The sequence below is a fragment of the Taurulus bubalis genome (assembly GCF_910589615.1).
Source record: "Taurulus bubalis genome assembly, chromosome: 3".
Classification (NCBI taxonomy): Eukaryota; Metazoa; Chordata; class Actinopteri; order Perciformes; family Cottidae; genus Taurulus; species Taurulus bubalis.
Genome location: NC_136591.1, coordinates 32,003,161 through 32,027,723, shown reverse-complemented (window position 1 = coordinate 32,027,723; position 24,563 = coordinate 32,003,161). Strand labels below are relative to the sequence as shown.

Genomic DNA, 24,563 nt, shown 5'->3' with positions numbered 1-24,563 from the left:
AGTGCGAATCTTGTATTAAAATCAAATATTAATTATTTGATTAATACAATGTCCCTGCTCCGCCTCCGGGTGGGTGCGAGTACAGTAATATCCTTATATCGGATGTCTCGTGACGTCTCCGCCGCTCCGTCTGCTCTGGAGGTTGCCAGCTTCCTCGGGAGAACAGTTGGCGCAGGCGCGGCACTGACAGCTGCTGTCTACTTACTCCGCAAAGTGTGTTTAATAATGGCCTGGAAATCTGGAGGAGCCAGCCACGCAGAGCTTGTTAACAACCTCCGCAGTAAGTCCTCGTGTGTGTGTTTCTACGGCGGCAGCACCTACGCCCCCGCAGACTGCTCGCCCGAAACTGTTGTTTTTTTAGTTTCGAGGCTCGAGTTTTTAATCGCGCAGGAGGAGCGTGGCGCCCGCTAGCTGGCTGCTAAGCTACGTTGTCGTTGGCCTCGCGTTACCTCGCTCTCTTTCTCCACCCCTTTCCCAAACTACGTTTGCCCCATGCGTATCTCCCGTCGCTGCAACAACTAATTGATGAGCAATACATAAATAATAATCCGTGTTGTGTTGCAGCTAGTTTAGCACATTTAGCTCTATGTGCGTCATTTGGGACGCTGTAGCTAGCGATAGCGGCGCTGCAAAGTGCCCTGCCCACATCCACTGAAGGCTACTATCGCCGTGTCATTCCCCTTCACGTGAGTGACACGGACACCTGTAAATGGGAGGCGAACTTCTACGGTGCCTTTTTTGGTGTGTCACAGTCAGTTGTTGCTCTGCAGAAAAAAACAAAAACAAACAGTAACTCTGTGTGCTGTGCTGAGTCCACTATGAGCGATGCCATCAGGGCCACATGTTTCATTCTGCAGTCAGATGACAGTGCATTGGGTGGTCCAGAGAGGATACCAGTGGTTGATTGCCACTACTAGACTAACATGCAAGCTCTGATTGGACATGATAACTTGCATTTGCCAAATGATATTGAGACCAAAGTCCCATTGCAATATGGCGTGTCTACCTATTTATATTCTGTGTGTTCCGTTGAGCATTGCAACATATTGTGTAGTCAGTCCTGCGCCATTCGCTTTTGAACGAAAGCAAAAGCACAGTTTGCTCATTCACCTTTCTTGGCAGATATCATTATAAGTGTCAGTTTTTTTTAATGAACATATGCTGTTTTCGTGCATGGGGGGTGATAAGAAAGTGGAAACCAGCTCGTCAGTATAATATATAAGGCTGTGTCATGCAGGATACTAAAATGCTGGAAATTCACAAGAACAAGGAAAGCAGTCTTTAACCACCTATGTGATGTCTGCCTTCTATTTGCTTTTTAAGTGGTCATTACTTTGCTTTTTAAGTGGTCATTACTTCGATTGTCTGCTCCTCCTGGTTGAACACTTCTCTGGACACTACATTTGCATTAGCTGGATTTATGCAGGTCACACTCAGGGTGCATGCTAATTCACAACTTTGTTGTTGTTAATTGTTGGTGTCCTTTTTGACCAGTGCTCATGACTGAATGCAGTAATAGTTCACATAGTTGCATTAGTGTTTTAAACCTTGACAGCTTCATACATTATTCTAAAGTTCAGCACCCAGGTATGTGTTGGTGGAAAATGAAATATGTCTCTAAAATGAATACTTGGTGTTAACGCCTCAAAACAACATGAAGTGTGTCTGCGTCACCGAGGGCCTTGCATTTTCAATTCTGAATAAGATTATAAATGTGTTGAAAACAGCTTGAAGTCTTTCAGTCTGGGTTATTTTAATTTCAGAAATCATTAATAGGTGTCCCTCTAGCATGTGTGGTTTACTTCTAATGTATCCTAAAACGGCACATAGCTGTGACGGTGGACGGAGACGTAATGAGAGCCGCAACGGCTGTCGTGGTCTTTTCCCGCCTTTGGCAATGCTGCAGGAACCTGTTATGGAGTTATTCTGAAGACAATAACCCTTCTTTAGGGAGCTTTTTTAGTTTCTTTCTTTCTTTTATTTTCTCTGATATTCTCAGATTTTCATACTGGGCATAGATTCATTTTGTATTATATTTTTCATTCATCTTTGTCTCAGTGCATGGTTCTTACGGTCATGGAAAACCTGGAAAAGTCATGGAATTATAAAATGGTTATTTCCAGGCCTGAACAAGTCCTTGAAAAAAATAACATCCCAAAAGTTTTGGAAAAGTCATGGAAATGTGTTGTATTCATGTGTTCATGTCGTTCATTTACGCTGAGTTTGAAATAATTAATATGCTTTTAAAAGAAAGACGCTCAAAATATAAGCAGGCATTTATACAGGCATCTATATAAATGTTTATTCTTTTAATCAAACTATTGTCTCTCATTCATTTGTCAATTAAGGTATACTGTATTCTTTGGAATTCTCATTGTTAGTTTAAATACTACATTTTCTCACTTTTTCATGTATACACCGAGATTTCACAAAATGTTTGGTCATGGAAATTTGGTTTAAAGTCATGGAAATCCATTAGTCAAATTGTGTATGAACCCTGTCAGTGGAAGCTATTCCACTGTTCTCCCAGATATGGATACAGTCCTCGAGGATATCGATACATTTTCAATGTGTTAAGAAGGTTTAAAAGCCAGACAAGAATGTCTGTCTGTTTTTGGTCAATTCAGTGAATTAGCATCCTCACAGTAACACAAAAGGTTGCCATGAGGCAGTCCTGCTCATTGATCTGGAAAATTGCCCACAATGGTCTAAGAAACAGAGTTTTAAAGAGATATAAAGCAACCGTGATGCTTTACAATTCCTCATGGCAAATGTCATATCACACACCCCAAAGATACCACGTATTGTAGTAATTGGTTCTGTAATGCCTAAAATCCCTGAATTATCTCTGTCCTTGCTAGCGTCTTAATTTAATTCTATGAATTGCCATTTGCATCTGCTGCAAAATTATGTAATATATTCCTACCTGGTGTTCATACTTGTTCTTTTTTTCCCATAATACACAGTGACACAAACTCTTTTGCATCCCCAGAAAATGGAATTATTAAATCCGACAAGGTCTATGAAGTCATGCTGGCCACGGACCGAGCCCATTTCTCCAGGTGTAATCCGTACATGGACTCGCCACAGTCAATAGGTACGTCTGCTCACGTAGTCGTTCATGCATCGCAGCACAGTCTGGACTCTCAATGCAGTCTGACATCAGAGAGGGAGGAACTAACACAATCTCTCTTTCACCAAAAGGCTATCAAGCGACCATCAGCGCCCCGCACATGGTATGGCTTCAAAACCCTCTCAGTCTTTTCTGCATCCTGTGAATCACAAGCGTAAACAGTTTTGTTTATATATATATATATATAAAGCTTGCCTCCCTTCAACCCAGCATGCCTACGCCCTGGAGCTTCTCCACGACCACCTGTACGAGGGAGCCAAAGCTCTGGACGTCGGCTCCGGCAGTGGAATCCTGTCCGTTTGCTTTGCACGAATGGTGAGGCACACATGACGGTAAACGCATACCATTTCTCTTTGGTGGCATTCTGGTTGATTAGAATAGATTGATTGGCTTGTCAACCAATCAACATACAATGAGATGAAACATGTTTTAATGTTGTGATGCTGTTGTATGAACTGAGCTCCATTGCTCCCTCTGTGCTTTACAGGTTGGCGCTAAAGGGAAAGTTATAGGTATCGATCATATGAAAGAGCTGGTAGATGATTCGCTCACCAACGTGAAGAAAGATGACCCCAGTTTGATAACATCGGGCCGAGTCAAGCTATTAGGTAAGATGTCTTCTGATGAAAAGTAACAGTCTTTGAGTTTTTTGTGTGTCTTTTTCTGGAACTTATCTGATTAGAAGAACTTTCAGCCGTCTGTACTTTTTTTTTTTTAACTGGCACAATGCGATGCTTCTTAGCTCTGGCTTTCTTCTCTTTGAGTACAATAGCTCTAGATGCGGTGATGTAGTGCTAAATAACTGAGCAGTGAGTACCTGCTTTCAATTGCTCTGCAGGAGGGTGGCCGTGCTGATGCAACCAGGAAATTAATAAAAGTAGGCCGTCAACACTCGTTCTTTGTTTTGTTATATATAAAAAATTAATAAAAATGCAACTATAATGTTTTGGCAGATTGTTAGTGTGGGTGGGCAAGCATATGTTTACTTTAGGTCCAGTCATAGAAGTATCTTTATTTTTCCCTTGTGATTGAATTTAGCCGGTTTACAAAAGATTGTTTTTTGATGTGTCAGTCACTACTTGTGTAAGACTATCATGTGCTGGGTGCTGCCAAACATAATGTATTTACTTAGATTTTTACATTTTAATCTGTAAGTAATGACACACAGTTTCAATAAAATAATGATAAAAAGGTAATAACTCCAAGCAAAAGAGAACATATATATAAAACAACACAGGATGAAAGAGGTTCTGTAGCCTGAAAAGTTGTGGGCTGAAACTATACTTTAAACAAAATACAAACAATTTGAAGTCTAAAAGTAACAACAGAAGAGCTGCTTTCTTTCTTTTTTGGGCTGATTAAGCTATTTTAAGACATCAATTGTAGATTTAGATGTCTCCAGATGTGTTCATGTACTTTGTAAAAGAAACGAGATGCCATCCTCAAACTTATAGTCACATTGCTGATACAGATTCAACATATTTAGTGAAAATATTTTCAATATAGTCATCCTCTGGTAACTAACATGTGAATGAACTTTCTAAGTATTTGTGACCTTTCTTAGAATAGATAATTAACTAGCAAGTTTTAAAATCATCACTAGATGCAACACTATTGGAGAGCAGCCTTAGATACAGCCTTAAAGAACAGTTGGTCAGCACAGCCTCAATGAGTAACTGCAGTCAATATGTTGTATATACGGAGTCGACAGAAATAACAAATGAAACATGACTGTGTGTTTCAGTGGGAGACGGGCGAATGGGCTACACTGAGGAAGCGCCTTTTGATGCCATTCATGTTGGCGCAGCAGCACCCAATGTCCCCCAAGCTGTGAGTCTGAATACTCACAATTCACTTCAAAACAATAAATCAAAAGCAATGCTTAAGAAAACAAATGTACACCAAATTTGTGTTTTAAAAAAAAAAAAAAAAAAAGGATTGAATTGGCCATCCTTTGTATCAACACGCCCCTCGTCTCTCTCCCAGCTTCTGGACCAGTTGAAGCCCGGCGGCCGGCTGATTCTGCCTGTCGGCCCGGCGGGAGGAAACCAGATGCTGGAGCAGTACGACAAGCTGGAGGACGGCAGCACCAAAATGAAGCCCTTGATGGGAGTGATTTATGTGCCTTTAACAGACCGAGACAAGCAGTGGTCCAGGTGGAAGTGACTTCTTTCTCCCCCCTCCTCTCACTCTCTCCTTCTCACAGAGGCAAAGGTGAAACGGTGTGGCTTCAGAGCAGGCAACGGATCACAAAAGGGGCTGCATTTTGCTGCTTGTTGACCTTGTTTTGCTTCTTCCATACCATACCACCTAGCTGCACGTTTCCTCCCATTGTTTTTTTTTTAACTCCACAGTTCCAAATTGGTTCAATATAAACCTGTCTGACTAATGGAAATTTGAAGTCCTAGTCGTTTTGGTACCCAAACACGAGAGAAACTGAAGCGGCAGCAGCGTGAAGGCATATGCTTGGTTTTCCAGAGCATGACTGCTTTGTCAATTTGGCTGCTCATAGCACACTAAAACCAAACTCTGCGACTATTCTGTTTGATCTTCTTCTCTGTGAGATGTAGACAACAAAACCAAACAATAACTGTTTGCATTTTACTGTGACCGTAACATTTTGCATGTGATTTGAACTCTTTGACGTTGTGTTTGCAGGCTCTTCTTTTTTTGCCCTCCCTAACGTTTGACTTCTGTTTGTCACAGGGATGAACTCTGAAGAGGAAGACGGTCCATATTCCACCTTTTAAGTTTGAACCTGGAGAGAACTTGGACGGGGTCGAACAGCCCATGACATTTTGTTCAAAGCGTAACAAAACATGCTCTTTTTGTTTAAGTCTAACGATGGACTAGAGTATCGCATTGTTGAGAGTCCAGAAGGTCTGGGAATAAAGACTGCTGGAAGCTCTGCTCAGAAATATCGGAGAGGACATTTTGTTTTTCTTTACAGGCCTGCATCTTTTTTTTTGGTTGTGTATTCTTTTTAACTGCTGGATTTTAGGGTTTGATTTTGTATTTTTGTTTGTGTGTGTGTGGTTTCACTATTTGAAATGCAATCAGCAATTTTTACAGTGTTACATTTCAGCCGCATCAAAGCTGAATGTAGGAGGAACACTGGACAACGACGAGTAAAGAGAGGATTAGATCATTCACAGTGAGTGAGTGAGAGAGATCGAGATGTAGACTTCTCTGCTAACATATGAGCTTTTCCCCTGCCAGCAGTATTAGGAACACACACAGGCAACACAATGGCTGACCCACACAACCTGTTTGCTGTGCCGCACTACGTCATTCTACACACAGAATAAGCAAGGCCTTGGATCATCGTGAACATACTCCGAAGAGAGCTGAGCACTAACACCGATGCACGTGCGCATACAGGGCTTTGCTTTCCACCCGGCGGTGCTTTTGCACTTTCTGCCGCTGGTTTTCCATCCGCGATTAATGCAGGCTCTTCTGGTGACTGATACTAAATGGGATAGTCACTGCTTTGCCAAAATAAACTTCAACAATATAAAGCAAAATGAATGTCTGTTTTCTTGAACTCAAAAAGCACATTTTTATTTTGGATGATATTTGGCTGTCACAGATTCTGGAATGGCACATGAAAATAAAGAGTTATGTTTTTGTCTGCCTTTCTGTTGTTGAATCTTTTGTGTGTGCAGGCTGCAACCAAGTGTTTTTATATATATATATATATATATATATATATATATATATATATATATATATATATATATATATTTATTTATTTATTTATATTTATATATATATATATATATATATATATATATATTTCATTATGTCTAAGTCTAGCAGGCAGCGCTGGAACAAGAATGTTCGAAATACTGAGGTCAGGATTACCGATTCTTTAGGCATTATTTGTGTGTAATTGTGGAGTGTAAACCCCTCAGACCTTTAAGATAAACAAACATACCTCAATGATAATTAATTATGTGGGAAAAGATAGTGTTGCATTTTTGTAAATGACTTAGTCAACAGATCTTCCAGTCATTTTTCTGATATATTACACACTTTAATATCTCACATGTAAGACAGCACTTTGAGGGAACACATGTGCACAAATATAGTAGATACGCCACATAAGTTTGGTTAATAACAAAATGATATGCAACAAAATTTAGACCAATATAATTTAATATGGCTTTATATGATTCCGAGAAACGTATTAAAATAATTTGTTACTGATTCCTAATCAGTCAAAAAAGTGCACTATAACAGGCACTCCGATGTGTTACTGTAGTTAACTTGTGTAAAATGAGCAGCACAGGCATGCCACACATTAATGCCACCCAGTGGCAAAGAAACAGCATATTTTTGTGCAGCACTGTTCGTGCAAATAATAATGTTTGATATGTTAACCTGTGTTTCAGTAATTTTAATAAAGGGGAGAAAATAGTCTCTTGTACTGTACGTATCCCAGAAGTCATTGGGGGTAAGGTAGACATCAGTATTTCAGTATCAAATGTCGATTCATCCAGCATGGATTCAAAATCACACATCATAAATATGAATTAACAAGCATCTAAATGTGTGTTAATGGCTTTAAAGGCAGCATCTGCAGTGGATTCACCAGTCAGAGGGGTTCAGTGAGGCAACTTTCAGAAACGTTCATGACAGCAAAGAGTTGAGGTGTTTCCAACCTGACATGAGGACAAATTACAGACACTGGGCTGCAAGAAATACAGCGTGCAAATTTAAAAGGTTCAGGCTCAGGCTGTGGCGACGTCTCTGTCTCAGAGCTCTCCTCCTGGCCGATTGGCTACAGGTACATGCCGTTGATGAGGTAATCTGACTCCTCTGTGGTGAGCGGTCGCGCTTTCTTCAGCTTGTGTCCGACCAGTCTGAGACGACAACCAATCATGAGCAGCAGCAGAGCAGTGATGATGAGGCCGAGAGCCAGAGGAAGGATGGCACCTTCAGGAGGTTACAGAGGCCAGATAGAAAATTAGGAAAGATATGACACATAAAAAAAGAATAAGAGGTACACGCAAACCAAAACTATACCTGACTCTGGTACTGGATGCCCCCCTATCACTGAAAATGGTTTGGAGATGGGGACGCTGCTCTCTGCCTGGATCTGGGTTACTTTTGGGGAAGCTTCCAAGAAAGGTACATAACAAATTTAGATTTGGAAACACTCACTGGTATGTCCATGACATTTTATTTAAATACACTCTCGTTACCTATGTCAGTCTGTTTGGTGATTGCAGGAGCCACAGTTGCTGGTTTGAAAGCTGGACCTAAACAATGTTTCCATGAATATAAAGAAAAAGATTATTTTATGTTGTTGCAATTTGAAAATTAGATTAAAAAAGAAGCAGGCTCTCACTTTTTTGTATACATTCACTGACACAGTCAGTTTCCTGGAGGAAGTTGTTATGGTTGCCCTGGCAGCCGCCATATAGAAAGTGTTTGCATGCCCCCGCATTTTGGTCATAGTACCAGCGTGGGAAGGTGCCCTTACAGGGTCCGACAACCGGAGCCGCAGCACATGGATCTACTCAGAGAGAGAGAGAGAGAGAGAGAGAGAGAGAAGAGAGAGAGAGAGAGAGAGAGAGAGAGTCTGGCTCAATCAGATTCTTATCAACCTTTGACTTTGTTCCTCACATGTAGGGCACAAGATGTGGATAATGAAAAAGTATTCAACACATGAGTACGTAGTTTAAACGTAAGTATCGCACATAAAAGAAGGGAAGTTGTTTACAGCTTGTTGCCAGCTAAATAGCTAGGCAATTAATGCAGATTGAAATTGAGATAAGATAAACTTTATTGATCATATGCAGGGAAAGCGAAGGAATACCCATCAACAACAACACGCACAATCAACCACGAGCAAAGGTCAAAGTATTTCTGATGTAATTTCTCTTGACTTGTCCTCTCTTTCTCCGAAACAATGAGGTATCGTCTTAGCGAGACAAGCATTTAGACATGAGACCGAGCATTCGTGAAATGAAGAAAAAGTCTCCTGAGATGTAATTCCTGCCGCAAAATACCGACGCAGCCTGATCCGGGATCGGCTGGCAGACGGAGACAGAGGGGCTTTTGTTCCGGCCCTCAGAGAAGACGCAGGCAAAGAGCTGCTTTCCCAGGGAATGCTGAGTGGTCCTGTGGCTTTGCCAGCCTTCTGAGCCCAGTGCTGTGACTCAATGTGCTGCCTACAGGGCCTCCATCTGCTGCTCCGTCCAGACACACACTTAAAACTCTAACGACACAGCGATTAGAGGAGCATAATGTGGAGCAGCCAAATAAAGTTAAAGTTAAATAAATGCTGGTAGATTGCCTCCCAATCATGCATTTGGAACTAGCACTCTGTTTCCGGTGTCTTCCTCAACACGGACACAACCGTACCTTGACTGGCTGAAGCCTCCTGTTGACCGGGACTTTGTGGAGGAGCGGCCTTGCTCCTGTCCTGAGGTGGTAGGATGTTCTCAATGGTCTTTCTGGGCTCAGTCTGGAGCATGGAGCCATCCTCTGTCTCCTTGGGCGGGGCGACAAGCAGATTGGCCGGGTGGGTCACTGACTTCCTGTTGCTGTCAACTAGAGAAATCACAGAAAAACTCATTAATGAAGGGGTTGGTTTGAGGGCGGGGTCTTTATGCTTTTGCTTATGTTTTTCCTTCTCACATTCCTTTAACGGATCCCGATAATACAAGAGATTACATAAGACTTTCACCATGACAACACAAACAAGGGTTTCTTACAGATTGGGCAGAAGATTTCATCAGAGCGGTCTGGACAGTGCTGCTTCCCGTCACATGCGTACGTGATGTCAATACAGCAACCGTCATCACATTTGAACTGGTACTTTGAGCAGAGACCTGTACACACTGTGGGCACACACAATTACAGTTATACATCCTGTAATAGTCTTGTACTGGGATCACGTAAATTCACCTTTTAAACAAAATGGTGAAAGTACTGCATATATTCTTTAATGTTGTTGCATCATTAGTGCTGCCATTTAATCTGGTTGAGCAGCATTAGTTCACACATGCACCTCTTGAGAAATGACTACATCCTGGAAAGGAGCTCGCAACAAAAAAACTCAACTAAGAGAAATGTTTTGTTGAACGCTTCACCTTCTGCTTGGTGTTTCGGTGTCAGCACGGTAACAGAGACGTTGTCAGAGCTCTTCTGGCCCGACGTGTCGGTGACCGTCATCTGGAAGGAGTAGACTCCGCCCTGCAGTCCGCTGATCTTCAGCAGCCCTGGATGAGTCGCCTTCAACACATACACAATGAGCACATTTGAATTAATCACATGTGCACAGATTGAGATTTTTCCTCGGAGCTTGTTAGACCAATTGAAAGTTTCTCTTAAACACGCCAGCATATACATATTTTTTTATTAAGATAAGCATAACAGCATAAGAATACCTATTTGCCCTCTTACAAACCACTACCAGTCTATAGTCATGCAGATATTGTTTTTGTGCCAAAATGTATTGTTTGCAAAGAAAATGTGAAAGGATTTTTGTTTGTGATTCTCATTCTATTAAAAAAATACAATTGAGGTGCAAAATAAATACCCGAAAAACCAAAGTACTTCACTACATTTATCAACAAATCATATAAAAATCCAATATGTTGGACAGTCCTGATTATTGAGTCCCATCATTGCCCAAAACGACCTAATACACTTTGTGGTGTTAAAGGAATGAATCAACTCTACAGCGGAGGACAAATTGATATCATCTGAAGGTTTATATCTTCCTATTGCTCACTCCTTCTTGAAAACCTCAGCAGCAACACATCTTTACAAAAAGCAATGTCTCTGTGAGTTTGCTGTGGAATAACTCATTTCTGGTGAACATAGACCACAGATGACATCAGTGTAAAGTGTATCGCATTGTACTCGACACTCCGCATGTGGCCTCTGAGGCTGTGAACAGGCTCCAACACCGCTGCTGTCCTTGGAGCAGGTTGGCACGCAATAAACTCTTATCTCTGTTGATACAGCAGGTATTATGGAGCTCTGGCCACAAGCCGCCCTGTTGACTTAACTCATTCAAACAAAGCAATTCAACACTGGTGCCTGCGAGAGCGATTAGTGACTTTTCGTACTGCAAATTGAAATGTTAGAATAATCTGATCCCTCTGAACAATAGAGCATCCCCCGTCTCTTTTCTTCATTCACTCTGTGTTTCCTCCGGTGCTTTTTTTCAGGCTTTCATTCTCAAATCGAGCGCCAACGTTAAACCGCACACAAGCGTTTCATGACTAGATGTCTCGACTGTCGTCGGGCACTGACCTTCATATTGATGGCCGTGTCCCCCTTGACGAGAGTCCATTCATAGTGGTCGATCCCTTGGTCGTCCACGCTGTCCCGTCCATCCAGGACGGCCCAGTCTGTGGGCAGCTGGATCACCACATCCTGTCCAGCATCACTGCGAGGAGGCTCATCCACATCTGCAACATCACACAGGAAAATGAAAAGATATTATAGAGGATGTGCTACTTTATTTTAATTGAACCTTTTTATTTTTGTGCAACATTGCACATTCACTCTTCCACCGGATATAAAATATGTTATCGTCTCTGTATTGCATTAAGATAATTAAAAATAGAGATATCTTTACTATTTTTTTGGGGGTGCACATGGATATAAGATTGTATTTATTTATGCCAGTGACAATATCCTTAAAGCTAAAAGGGAAGTCTTTAGACATCTTGTTTGGTCTGACTAATAATTCAAAACCCAAAGTTATTAAGTTAAGAATGATAAAACACCAAATCCTCACTTTGGAAAAAGATGCAACAAGATAATATTTGTCATCTAAAAACTTTACTTAAACAATAATCAATCAGCTGACAAGTAATTTCAGCTTGGAAGCATACTTATTATGAAGTAAATAAATAAGATATTATCATAAAAACAGCTGCTGCTGTTCTCAGTGTCCTAATCATTAACCCTACCTGCCTGCTTTATGAATATTAGTCGCAGTTACGAGTGACTGTCTATCCAATTTGATTATCTTACGTACTAGAGAGAATAAACTGAGACTGCAGTCAAGTTTTCTTTAGATAAATCAAACATTGCCCAACCTTTAAATAAAAGTAAGCACAAAGTAATTTGAAGGGCTTATCTCTGTTCTATAGATATACAAGTTAATATTGCATAAGCGTTCCAATTTCACATCCTATTATATCATTCCTATTTAACAAAGCGTCACATTACAAATCATTACGTAATGCAGATTTTTTGTTTACAACATTATAAGTCATGTTTCTATGTTAAGTTAACTTTCTCAGTTATTTTAATTTGATCAGCAGTAGTTGAACAAAGATGAAACATTAAAGACTATATTTAAGCTTTAATTAATAAACCATGGGTGAAATGTCACCTATAAGTGTAAGCATATTGATTTGTTGTCAGTAAGTTACTTGTCAATGGCTGCCAGTTACTTACTGTGATTTATCTGCTAGTTATATACTGTGTTTTTTTTTTTTTTTTACAGTAAGTTACTTGTTAATGGCTGCCAGTTACTTACTGTGATTTAGCTGCTGGTTATATACTGTGTTTTTTTTCACAGTAAATTACTTGTCAATGGCTGCCAGTTAATGTGCGTTTCTTACAGTGTACACTATTACCAGCTTGCCACTAAGCTTTAGTGAACCACACAGCAAACTGTAACACAGGGCCCTCAGGATCTGCATATCAACAAGAAGATGAACAGACTCAACACTACAGATCATAGGTGTCAAACTCAAGGCCTGCAGGCCAAATCTGGCCCGCCACGTAATTTGATTTGGCCCTTTACAGCTTGAAAGGCATATGATTGTCTTAAAATTAAAGTATATGCTGCTTTACGGTGTACAGTGACCATAGACTAAATCTCCCACAATGCATGTTGATTTTGTGACCTGCAAATGAACAGCATCATACCGCGAGAAAGCAGTGTTTCCATATTGCCGTTTTACTAAAGACAAATGATTAGATTTAAAAAGATCGACAAATAATACCAACATGTCCAAGAAGAGCGAGATTGATGAAAAGGGAAGGCCATTTAAAGAAGATGGGGTAGTACATGTTTGTGCTTCAAGGAGACAAACCGGTAAGTCTTCTGTCTTATGAGGAAGTTTCGGGGATGAAGGAATACAATTCACGTCACCGTTTTGAAGCTAAAGTACGCTAAATTTAGCCTCCAAGAAAAACATAGTTGTCCAAGGTGTGCCCCATGCCACATGAAGGTATGTGAGCAGTTGAGGCCCAGACCATACCTGCTCACATGTCCTTACTGCTAACTGAGCCAACTAGTTGTTGGACCAGCTATGTCCTTCTCAACTGTGACAAAAAAGCTTTTTACAAAGTTAATGTAATAACGTGCGTTTGATGTTTGTCTTTATTCTCTTTTTTCAAATTTGTATCTTTGATAGAGTAATGTGGGTTTCTTAACACTACATTATATGGAGTTATGTTGTAATAACAGAGACATTTGCTTACTTATATTTTGACTTTGATATAAATGCATGTCCAATATCAACAATCAAATGCAAAGACAGTTATTTAACAATATGTTAGTTAGGGAGTAGTTGATGCAGTGTTACAGTTACAATCGGCCCTTTGAGGGAACCATAATGCTGATGTGGCCTAGGGTGAAAACATCATTATCAATCACATGGAGCAATATGTGTTATACACGCATGGTTGTCGTCATGTCCCACCTTGTGCACCCTCCTCCCCGGGACGTCCCGGCCCGCCGGGTGACACGGGCAGCTGCCCCTGCGTGGTGTTGGCTGTCCGGCTGTAGGCGGTGAAGCCCTGCTGCGGAGCGAAGCTGCACACGCTCCTGCTCCTGTAGGTACAGTTGAACAGGTAGCAGCTGAGGCCGTCCCCGGGCAGCCGCTGGTCCTGCTGCACCACCGCCACGGTGCAGTGGGGCTGCGAGCAGCAGGCGTGCACGCAGTCCCTCCAGGTGTACACCCGGTCCGGGAACTTCAGGAACGTGGCCCCTTGCTCGATGGAGGCCTTGGTCCGGATGATGCGCTCTCCGACGCCGGTGAAGTCGCCCACGCACGAGTCCGTCGCGTCGCCCGCCCGATGCGGCGGCGACGGCTGGTCCTGCTGCAGCTCCTTGCGGAATTTCTCCAAGAGCTCCTCCACGCCGGAGATTTGGGATTTCAGATCAGAGATGGGCAGAGACCGGGCTGCGGCTGCGGCTGCGGCTAGCAGCGCGACGCAGGCGAGCAGCAGCCGGGGATGCGCGAAGAGAGCCATGTTGTTCACGCGCTTCAAAGGCGTCTCCCTCCTCGGGCCACCCGGCGCAACCACTCAGGGACACGATGCGGACTTCCTACATGGAACGTAGAGCCACCCGGTAATACGGTGTTCTGCAGAGCACCGCGCTGTGCGTTTCGGGAGTTTGTCCTCTGACGATGCTAGAAATCTGTTGTTGTCATGGTGAGGGAGGAGGACGGCCGCGAGACTGCTCGGCAGAAACCGCTGACGTCACAGTGATGGATAAACATGGCGGGAGGACACACCTGCGGCTCTGTTTACCTCCCCTCTCTCTACTCTGAACAGGTGTTTGCTTTCGGGCATGCTGTACTTTAATTTGACCAGCAGCAACACAACAGGGAGACATTTTCACATTGTCATTACTCTAGTTTTTCAATAGTTTGTGTTCAGTGTTTTTTTTTTTTTTTAAGGGGCTCTTGCCTGTCTGGATCTATATTAAAACTGGATTTTAACAGTTCAATCATCGTAAAGCATCTTGGATTGCCTATGAGATTGTTGTGGAATAAAAGAAAACTCTGAAATCATTCACTGTATTTTGCGGCTATACACTTTTGTTACTCAGTTTATTATGTGTTACTTTTGACATGACAAACACTACACTTTTTTTGATATATTTATTTTGACCTCATACTGTATTTGTGCATAGCCTGTTTTGCATTTACTAAAAAGGTAAATGTCACTTTTCATTTTCTTTTGAAAAAAAAAGAGAAAAGAAGCTAATTTCTGGCTTTAAAATGGAAATATAACTTTGAATGCCTACGGAGAACAGTATACACACTTTGACAATTGTCAATATTATGCTTTATTGTCACGGTTTTGCGTTGTTTATGGTTTCCTGTTTTATTTTGAAGTCCTTGTCTCTTGTGTCCTCTGTTTCCCGGCACTTCCTGCCCCTATTATTGTCTGCTTGGTCCGATTGCTTCCTCCTGTCTAATCACCTGCACCTTCCCAGTGTATTTAAACCCTGTTTGTCTCCTATTTAGTTTGTTGTTTAGAACGCTGTTCTTACATTCCTGTATATCCCCGCCTTGGTCGCTGTTTGGATCCCTGTTGTGAGTTCGGTTCGAGAATAAAGTTACTTTTGCATTTTGCATCAGCATTTGGGTCCTTTTTTCTCAGAAGCCACCCTGTGACATTCATAGCATGTAGAACTTTTCTACGTGAGAAAAGGGAAACCATTGCATATAACAGCCTATTCTCTTAATAAAAACAGAATATCTCTAACGCACTTCTTTCACAGTTTCAAGATTTTGTTTTTAATGACACAAAAATAATTTCAAATATGAAACAAAACGGATACACTGCTTATGATTATGTTCCCCATTTCTGACATCATATTTTTAAAATAAAAAGGGTCAAGGCTCTTTCATATGAAATTTTTCCATTACAACATACATCTTGATTGATGATCATATCTACACACGCAAGATACGCACAATTTTGTCAGTGTACAAAAAGAAAGAAAACAGAGCAAAAATATTTAATGTAATATAAATTACTTTACTGAATATTATATATCCTATGATTTTTGACACTAGAAAATACAATACTATACAATTAATTTTTCACGTGTTCATTATAGACGCGGTCGAATCCTCATGGAGATCTAACTATCTTTATCAATGCGTTTTTAAAATACATAAATGTCGTTCACATATAATTCTATAACACAATATTTACACATTTATGAAAAAAAATGTAGATTCGTATTATAAAAGGAAATGTGATAAAAACAATTTAAATAAAGATCTGGATAAAATAAAAAATAAAAAAAGGGCACGCATGGACATCCTTCAGATTACCAAAGCAATTAAGTTAAAAACACATTTAAATAAAGTAGTGATAAGATGCCTATGATAAAAACATTAGTACAGATGATTTTGAATGTAGTATTTTGTACCTCAGGCTTGTATTAGAAAACGGTCAGTCTCCAGTTTTGTAAACATTGCATCTTGTAAAGACAGGAGAAACATGTTTTGACAGTTTTCAATATTTTAACAATAGATTTTCTCAACAATTGTCATTTTTAACGCACCTGTAACAAAACAACTGTAATGTCAGGCATAGCAAAACTAGTGGCACTTCTCAGTAATTGTTGCTTTCAAAGGGACCTTTTTTACCCTACAAATTATCAAAATACTCCGACAACAGCAGTCAAAGAGTGTCTTGTGTGAGTGGAAAGCTCCTCTGTGCACGCAGCAAACACAGGTTCTTCTCCTAAAAGTCTTGATCTTATAAATACTGAGGTAAAGAGGAGAATACTGAGTTGTTGGGACAAAGGTCCGGGCTTTTCTGAGTGGTTGTCGCCACTTAAGGCCTCAGGTTGGCTTCTGCCTGTAGTCTGTGATGGCCTTCCATAGTTTACACAGGATCCCGCCTCTGACAGGACACAGAGAAGAGAGGTTACAACATGTAATGTGCAGTACTGCTTAAATGTAACCAACAGATTACACTGCATGTCCTATAATTCAGCTTTTCACTATCTTTGGCAGTCTATAATGACCCATTATATATATATATATATATATATATATACATATATATATATATATATATATATACATACATATATATATACATACATACATACATACATACATACATACATACATATATATATATATATACATACATATACATATATATATATATATATATATATATATATATATACATACATATACATATATATATATATATATATACATATATATATATATATATATATATATATATATACATACATATACATATATATATATATATATATATATATATATATATATATATATATATATATATATATATTTCTAATGCATTTTACATAGTTTCTCTTGTCCGGAGAGTCAGGAAGCACTTTCCTGACTGTACATGTATGTGCACAACCTAATTATCTGTCAATTAATGAAGCAAGGCTTTTACAAAATACAGAGAACAGAGTTTCCTTAAGTACTGAGTTACATTTAGGACTTTTTGAGACCTTTTTAATACCACAAAGAATGTAACTTACAGTCAAATTGGTCAAAGTATGAAATCAGTAGATCATACAATGTAAGTATTGATATCAAATGTTTTTAGTACTTCCTGACAGTATAAAACAATAATTCCCATATTCAACCAGATTCAAAACACATATTATAAGAAAACATTAGTGCCTACAGCAGGCAAGAGGGAACATATAAAACGTGTTAATACTTTCTAAGGCCTGTTTTGAGAAAACTGAATCCAATGTTTTTTTTTTTTACAGTTTTCAAAATCTGCAGATACAAAATGTTGTCTTTTTTGATACGACCACTGGGGGGTGCCACAGGCAAACATGTACAAATCCTAAACATGAAGTGATGGCTTCATAAATAATTGTTTTTGAAATGTTTCACTCTTATGGGAACATGATATACCATGAGCCGGTATACAGCTACAAATGAAATAAGTATAAAAAGGAGATGGAAACTATAGTAGTAGTAGTACTAGCTAATAAACATGTTTAAACTATGGACACCTTGTTGTAGGATCTCTGAGAAATGAAGCTGCCACTATGAGTCACTACAGTGCCGAGTTGCCCGGTGCAAACCTACAGTAAGAACTGGGAAAAATACATCAATACAAACTCCCTTATACAACAAACACGGCTGTTTCTGCTATTTGGAAAGCTGCAGAGCTTTTTAGATGTGAGCTTCAGCATGTGTTTTTGAGTGAATACAGAAGTGAAACTGCAAACAGAAAAAAAAAAGCTACCTCAGTCTTAAACTCTTCAGATCGTCTCTTGTTACATCGTGGAGGATGTTGTTCAACGTGTACTCCTCGTTCAGTATCTGGAGAAACAAAATGCATGAAATGAGGATGCAGGGTACAAACAGTTACATGCGATTCAAGAAGATGCAGCTCTGAGTTTACCTTCTGTTCTTTGTAACTGTACGATGCTTTATACTATCTTTGATCTTTTGTGCTTAATCTAGTTGCAAACCACTCAAGATTGATGTAAAAAAGGGCTTTACAAAAAACAACAACATCCCTCTTCCTCGTGGAAATACAGAAATCACAGAACGACAAACACCAGCTGTTGTTTTTAAAAGATTGTTCTGTATAATTTGGCGCCGTCACTGTGTGACTCCAGAGTAAAAGCAGGGACTCACTCGGTCTACGGAGTCCTGGTCAGCGCCGTAGAGCCTGAGCCAGCTGGTCATATCCGAGTCTTCCTGTCTCTCTGCAGGTGGACTCCTCTGTCCCTCGGGGACACTGGAGGATGAGGGGACGTCTGCCGGAGAATATAGGGAACAGACTCCTTCAGACACACTGGACCCATTCATACAACATTTGCAGAGGAAAACAACGAGGTTCAGCAGCATCAAAATAACCAAATTATAAGGATATCTTCCTTATTATTAAGCTTCAACTTCAAAGCCATATATAGCAACACTAGTCAGTCATCATGCCAGAAGCAGAAATGCTATTGTGGTTCATTTGGACTATAACTAACCTGTATCTCGTTCTATGCATATAAAGCTTATTTACTCGCTGTGCAATGTAATTTAGGGTAGTAAGTAACACATTGCAGGTGAGTTCTACAAATATTTCCCAACTATATATTTGTACATGTTGCTGGCAGATGTGAAGCAACATATTGCAGTAAATTGCAGCAATATATCTCCGACTGCTCTTGACCTTCATTCTTAGTAATCAACTATAGCTATTTCATTTCCCAGTGTAATTTACTGCTCAAAATGTAGTAGTAGTAGTCGACACAACAACACCTGTAGTACAAGAAAGTTGGCTGATATATCGCTACCAGATTTGTATAATTCTGAAAATTCTGATCTCCTTTTAGTATCCGGTATCACTTTACAACAAGCACACAAAAAAAACAAAAAAAACGTTGCCTTTGAAAAGAACTTTACAATGTTTTGCATAAGGAGTTTGTCCATCGGCATAGGATCAAGTTAATCGCTTCCAGATGAAGCTGTATCAGCACATTGGTAATGCAGGCTGCGTAATAGATGTTTTCATTCTGGAAGTCACACAGTTTGCACCTCCAGTAGGTGATGAGAACGCTCTGGTGCATTGTTCATGTCACGACTTGCATAAACGACTTAGTGAGCTGGAAGCAACCTCAGAATATGGGATGTTTCTCTGCACTTTTCTGGGGCTAGTGTTGCAGACAGTCAGTGTGAAAAGGTAAATCCAGACCTGCGGGCTCAGATCGCAGCTTAAGTAGTCGGATCTCCGTCTCTCTCTCCTCCAGCACTTGTTGCAGGATGGCCTGGTACTCTCTCTCCTTCTCCAGCAGCTGCTCCATCAGCCTGGAGTCAACAAGTCGGAGGGAGGGAACACAACATAAATTAGACAAATTAAATGAATTAATAAAATAAATGAAAGCCCTTCGGCCGACAAACGCGCCTAATCCCGGTGAACGTTCTAGCCTACCTGTTGGTCTCCAGCTTCATCCGGCCCAGCTCCAAGCTCACGGAGCGCTGTGCATTATGGGACTCGTGTGAGACGGTGGAGCTGAGCGTGCTGACTCCCGAGGTGCCCACGGTGTCGTCGTTGGCGGCGACAGGAGGCGCCCGGCTCTGGTGGGTGGAGCTTCTCTCCGGCTCGCCGTCGTCGTCAACGTCCTCCTGCTCGGCCGGGTCGCTCTCTGAGGCCAGGCTGAAGTGAGGCCTGAGCTCTGAACACAGACACGAGACCGACTTTAACGGCTTGCTGGGTGATGAGGGGTCATGTTTTAGAAACTGTTACAAGACGTTACATTGAGATCAGATTCCAGACAGACATGTAGAATTATGATTTAGACCTGAATATCTTAAAGTTGATTAGCTCGTCAATCAACAGAAAAATCGATTAATTTAGATAACTCACTAATTGTTGGGTTCTCTCTAAAGTTGAAGTTACAATCGTTCGCTAGTTTCAGCTTCTCAGATGTGAGCATTTGCTTCTTTTCTTTGTAAATGACATTTTCTGTGGTTTTGGACTGTTGCTCAAACAAAACGAGCAATTTGTGATGAATATTTTAATAATATTGTACAGACTAAAAGATGAATGGAATAATCAGAGGAAAAATTCAAAGTTCAAAGTAATCAATGACAAAAACTAATTATTAGTTGCAGCCTTAATTCATGTTATGTTGTATTTGTTTGCTATGATAATGTCATCATAGAGTACAAAAACACAATACAATTATTCAAATATATTTCAGCTTTCAATCAGAAACCCATGGCAACCTTCTGTTTAGTTACATTACAAACAAGATGTATTGTTCTCATATCTCATTTTGTAAGCTCCTGCAAAAATATACAAACTGCCAGACTGAGCTGCACATCAGTCGAGCTTTACAGCTGCTACTCGTTCTTCTTTTCCTACTTTTGAGCTACAGCAATGCCCCTATGTTGAGTGGGCGTCTCATAAGCATGTACTACTACTTGTGCTCATGTGGGTGACGTCAGTGTTTCAGTTGTCATCACAGAACATCCCCAGCCTCCCAAATGTCTGTCGTTCAGCAGAGAGCTGTGATTACCGGATAGCTACCGGGCAGCAGAGCTTCCCCGACAGACCAGTGATAATTTATTTAGAGGCGTTCTGCTCGGGACAGTGATGACGGTACCTGGAACCAGGATGGTGATGGCGGTCTGCACAGCTTTGCGAATGATGTTGTCCAGAGCGAACATCCAGTGAGGCTTGATGTTGTGGTTTCGTAGCACTTTGTTGACCTGAAGATGCAAAGTTTTATAGTTAAAATACTGCATTGTTAGCCTGAAGACATTTTATATTGTTATGATATATACATTTTACCCAGTTTTATTCCTGCATCCCTGCATTGATTGTTCAATCAGGATCAAAGTATTTCTATATTGCTAATCTAATGTTAGATGACTCATCCTGCACTCTGAGGTGTTATCTTTCAATCAAATAAGAAGGAATATATTTAAATCCCTCTTGTAACTTTACACCGCCAAAATATTCTGTTTCACTGTGAAATACATCTCATTACAGCTAAAGACACTATGATTTCTGTTTCACAGGGACTTCATTTCTGCATTTTTATTTATATTTACTGCTCTTTCGTAACCTTAGCGTCTTCTGCTACAATCACCAAATCTCCTTTAAAAGGTCCTTTAAATAATCATATCATGTTTGCTGATATTCACTTTAATCACTTCAACCGGTGCAATATAAATACATTTTATTCTGTCTGTATATATAATATTGTTGTTGTGGATTCTTTACTGTTTTTTACTGTTTATTTATATTACTTGTTTTTTATTCTTACTATGTGCCTCTTTTTACTATGTGTTTCCCCACTGCGGGACTAATACAGGATTATCTTATCTTATTTTAGGATAATTCAGTCTTAATGATTGTACTTTTGAATTCATGCACGACAAACCAAACTATGAATCTTCCCATCTGCATGACTGCTGCTACTGTAAATTGTTTGCACTGATGACCACCAGGAGGCATCAGAGCTCCATCTTCCTGCAGGATTATGCAACACGCTCCTTTACAAATATGAAAACAAAAGCTTTCTCTTGTGTTATCATCTGCATAACTGCATTTATAAAAAGGTGAGAAGCAGATCAGTCTTTTTCACAGAATGTGCAATTACTCCTGACAGATTCCCCGTTTATCGCCTCACTGAAAGGTTACATGCATTTCACGGTTATCTGTCTGATCTCTGTGCAGGGCGAGCAGCAACATGGCAGCCTGCTGCTTTCTGCAGCTCATGTAAAATGACAACAATTACACTGAAGTGTTCAGAGCACGTGATTTATTGAGAGGCTGGGAGCAGCTCTGCCTACGAATAGGGGGCTGGATAACAGACAGGAAATCACGTGTTCCAGGTGCAGGAGAAAATGAGCGGCGTGTGAAGAGAATGTCAGCTACAAATCAAGCCTCAAAAGGAACAGTTTGGGTTTTTACGGCTGTAATTTGAAACTTGATTCTCAGATAATCTGATGATAATATTCAAAATCTGTTTGATATTTTGGGTTTAATTAATATACGAGATGCAAGATGAAATGAGATTCACTGCATTTTCTTCGCCCCTCTATACAATCATTTTTCTGGATGATACTTACAGCGTCCTGGAAGCTGAACAGCACGACCTGCAGCTGACTGATGGCGGTGCTTTCAAAGTCCAGCTCCAGCTTGAGTTGAGACAACGTGTTGGCGATGATTTTCCTGTCGGCCATGCGAACGAAGTCGCCCAGGCTGACCACGAGGGTGGAGATGTGCTGAGGCTTCAGCTTCATCTCCTCAGAGCCCTGCAGGAAGTGAGACACGTATGCAGGAGTTAGTATCCATTTCTTGATTCATCTGTCTGCGGACTGATGGTGCCTTCCATAACCAACCTGTGTGAGGGCCTCCATCAGGTTGGCCACCACCTTGTCCCGGTCCTCCGTCAGGATGTGGTGCAGCGTGGCTCGCCTCTCGCTGTCCTTCCGAAGCATGAAGAAGCCCGAGTCCTTCTCATCTGGAGATGGAGGCGCGCTGTGGTCCTCGAAGTTCTCCACTGGAATGCTGAGTAGAAAAGAAAAGATTTGGGCTTTCTGTGAACTAGAACTACATTTCATTTTTGAATTATAATGGAGCTCCCACAACAGTTTGTATACAAATGTGCATGTAAAGCTCATATTACATGAACAAATGAAGTTAAAAAAAGACCATCATGGCTCCATTTACTTGGACAAAACACTCCTGTCCTACCTGAGGAAGAGGGACCTGGGCCCCTTGACATCCCTCTCGCTGTAGCACTTCACGCTGGGCTTGAAGATGAATGGGTTGGTGTTGAGGTCGTTGTCAGGGGAGACGGAGCCGTACTCACTGCTGCTGCTGGTGTCCTCCACCACCACCGGCACCGGCAGGGAGATACTGCGGAGGTACTCTGAAGGACGCCACGAACACAAAGAACCTTAAAAGTGCCTGTTGCATCATTTGTACACTTGTACACTCATTTGTTTGCTTCATACAGAACAGAAGGAGCAGCTTTCAAGAAGGAGGAATTAGTACAAGTGCTGATGGAAAATTGGCTTCCTTTAAAAGAAAGGCACAAAGAAAAATCTGATAATACTCGAACATCACGTTGAGGGAGAACATATCTGATAACTGGCTGTAATGTGCAAATTATGAAACAGTGGTTATAAAGACATTTGAGTATTAGGAAAGAAGGCATGTTTTACAATGTCTATTTTGAGTTCTTGTAGAGGTCAGAGTTGTGCCAGGCAGATAGCCGCTGGCAGAAAAGAAAGAAAACCGTAGCCTAGATACTCGTTGGTGAAGCAGGCAGATGAGTCGACATGACTGATGCCCAGATTCATGAAGTAGTCCCTCTAGTGGTAAAAATTTGGAGAAAAGTAAAATATAGAGAGTAAAGTAACTCACCAGTCCCAGGAGACAGAGCTATGTGGGGAAAGAAAAAGAATGTAAATATGCGCCAGCAGTTAACGGAGAACAAAACATTTCCATGTAAGACTGACAGAGTAACATTTCCAAGTATACAGAGAGCTTTTAATCTGTTTTTGTTCTGGTGCCAGGGCACATGTCTGCTGCAGGGTGGAAACCCAACAAGGACTTTGAAATATACACATTTAAGATTATAAGTGTGTCCAGGCTGCATAAGATTGCAGCCCTGCATAATTGCTTTTATTGCTCCACTGATACTGAGAGATGTTAAACTGCAGTTTATTTCTGTTTTCACCAACTTGTGTGGACTTAAACGGAGCTGAGCCCACCTGTGAAGCTGTTCTTGCTCTTCTTCTTGCGGCTGGTGACGGTGAGGAACTCGTCGGTGAGCAGGTGGAGGGCGGTGGCGCGGCCGTCTGGGTCTGGCTCAAAGCAGCGCAGGATGAAGGCTTTGGCCTCCAGCGACATGGAATCTGGGATCTCTGGGTGGATCTTAAACATGCCCACCTGCAGACAAAGGACACATGTTGAGTTCAGACAGATGTAAAGAAATTCTAAATAACAAAAAAAAAAAAAAACGAAAGCTCTAAAAAAAATATATATATATAAAAATGATTTGATTTGAGGGGACGACTTAGCTGGGCAGCGAGTGTTTTCCCAGTGAACTGTGAGACTTTGCTGCAGGGCAATAATGCTTAAAGTTCAAGACTCGGGACAACGAGAACCCTAGAAATTCCTGTTGTTGCCATTGAGGAATGTAGATTTAAGACTA

At 40.8% G+C, this 24,563-nt stretch overlaps 3 protein-coding genes across 4 annotated transcripts in view; 1 reads left to right on the top strand and 2 right to left on the bottom strand.

Moving 5' to 3' along the window:
- The first annotated feature begins 147 nt into the window (after positions 1-147).
- pcmt (protein-L-isoaspartate (D-aspartate) O-methyltransferase) lies at positions 148-6,760 on the top strand. Of its 2 annotated transcripts, none has more exons than XM_079214724.1 (8): positions 148-280; positions 2,993-3,097; positions 3,205-3,236; positions 3,344-3,448; positions 3,621-3,741; positions 4,878-4,963; positions 5,120-5,289; positions 5,840-6,760. In XM_079214724.1, the coding sequence occupies exons 1-8, from the start codon at positions 226-228 to the stop codon at positions 5,850-5,852; spliced, it is 687 nt and encodes a 228-aa protein (XP_079070850.1). In that variant the 5' UTR covers positions 148-225; the 3' UTR covers positions 5,853-6,760. The 2 variants fall into 2 exon arrangements, with proteins under 2 accessions (XP_079070850.1, XP_079070851.1); XM_079214725.1 differs by having other exon boundaries at positions 5,120-5,347.
- Positions 6,761-7,916: 1,156 nt separating this feature from the next.
- lrp11 (low density lipoprotein receptor-related protein 11) lies at positions 7,917-14,374 on the bottom strand (the record flags this gene model as incomplete). The annotated part of the gene is made up of 9 exons (XM_079215398.1): positions 7,917-8,071; positions 8,162-8,254; positions 8,341-8,397; positions 8,487-8,654; positions 9,506-9,694; positions 9,859-9,984; positions 10,237-10,378; positions 11,408-11,565; positions 13,822-14,374. The coding sequence occupies 9 exons, from the start codon at positions 14,372-14,374 to the stop codon at positions 7,917-7,919; spliced, it is 1,641 nt and encodes a 546-aa protein (XP_079071524.1).
- A 1,261-nt stretch (positions 14,375-15,635) lies between these two features.
- map3k5 (mitogen-activated protein kinase kinase kinase 5) overlaps positions 15,636-24,563 on the bottom strand; it is a 61,567-nt gene continuing 52,639 nt past the window's right edge. The window contains exons 20-30 of the mRNA XM_079216274.1: positions 24,121-24,298; positions 23,771-23,788; positions 23,096-23,273; positions 22,741-22,909; positions 22,468-22,653; positions 20,994-21,099; positions 19,817-20,060; positions 19,580-19,692; positions 18,529-18,650; positions 18,131-18,207; positions 15,636-16,774 (exon numbers count right to left, since the gene is read on the bottom strand). Coding sequence (XP_079072400.1) covers positions 16,714-16,774; positions 18,131-18,207; positions 18,529-18,650; positions 19,580-19,692; positions 19,817-20,060; positions 20,994-21,099; positions 22,468-22,653; positions 22,741-22,909; positions 23,096-23,273; positions 23,771-23,788; positions 24,121-24,298 — 1,452 coding nt within the window. The 3' untranslated portion in view covers positions 15,636-16,713. The remainder of the gene's footprint in view (positions 16,775-18,130; positions 18,208-18,528; positions 18,651-19,579; positions 19,693-19,816; positions 20,061-20,993; positions 21,100-22,467; positions 22,654-22,740; positions 22,910-23,095; positions 23,274-23,770; positions 23,789-24,120; positions 24,299-24,563) is intronic.

What these genes read in the sequence shown, in the direction of transcription:
- pcmt (XM_079214724.1), top strand. Translation starts at nt 226, where the DNA reads ATGGCCTGGAAATCTGGAGGAGCCAGCCACGCAGAGCTTGTTAACAAC. An exon ending in CCGTTTGCTTTGCACGAATG is followed by an intron (nt 3,449 to 3,620) that starts GTGAGGCACACA and finishes TGTGCTTTACAG; the next exon opens with GTTGGCGCTAAAGGGAAAGT. An exon ending in GGGCCGAGTCAAGCTATTAG is followed by an intron (nt 3,742 to 4,877) that starts GTAAGATGTCTT and finishes TGTGTGTTTCAG; the next exon opens with TGGGAGACGGGCGAATGGGC.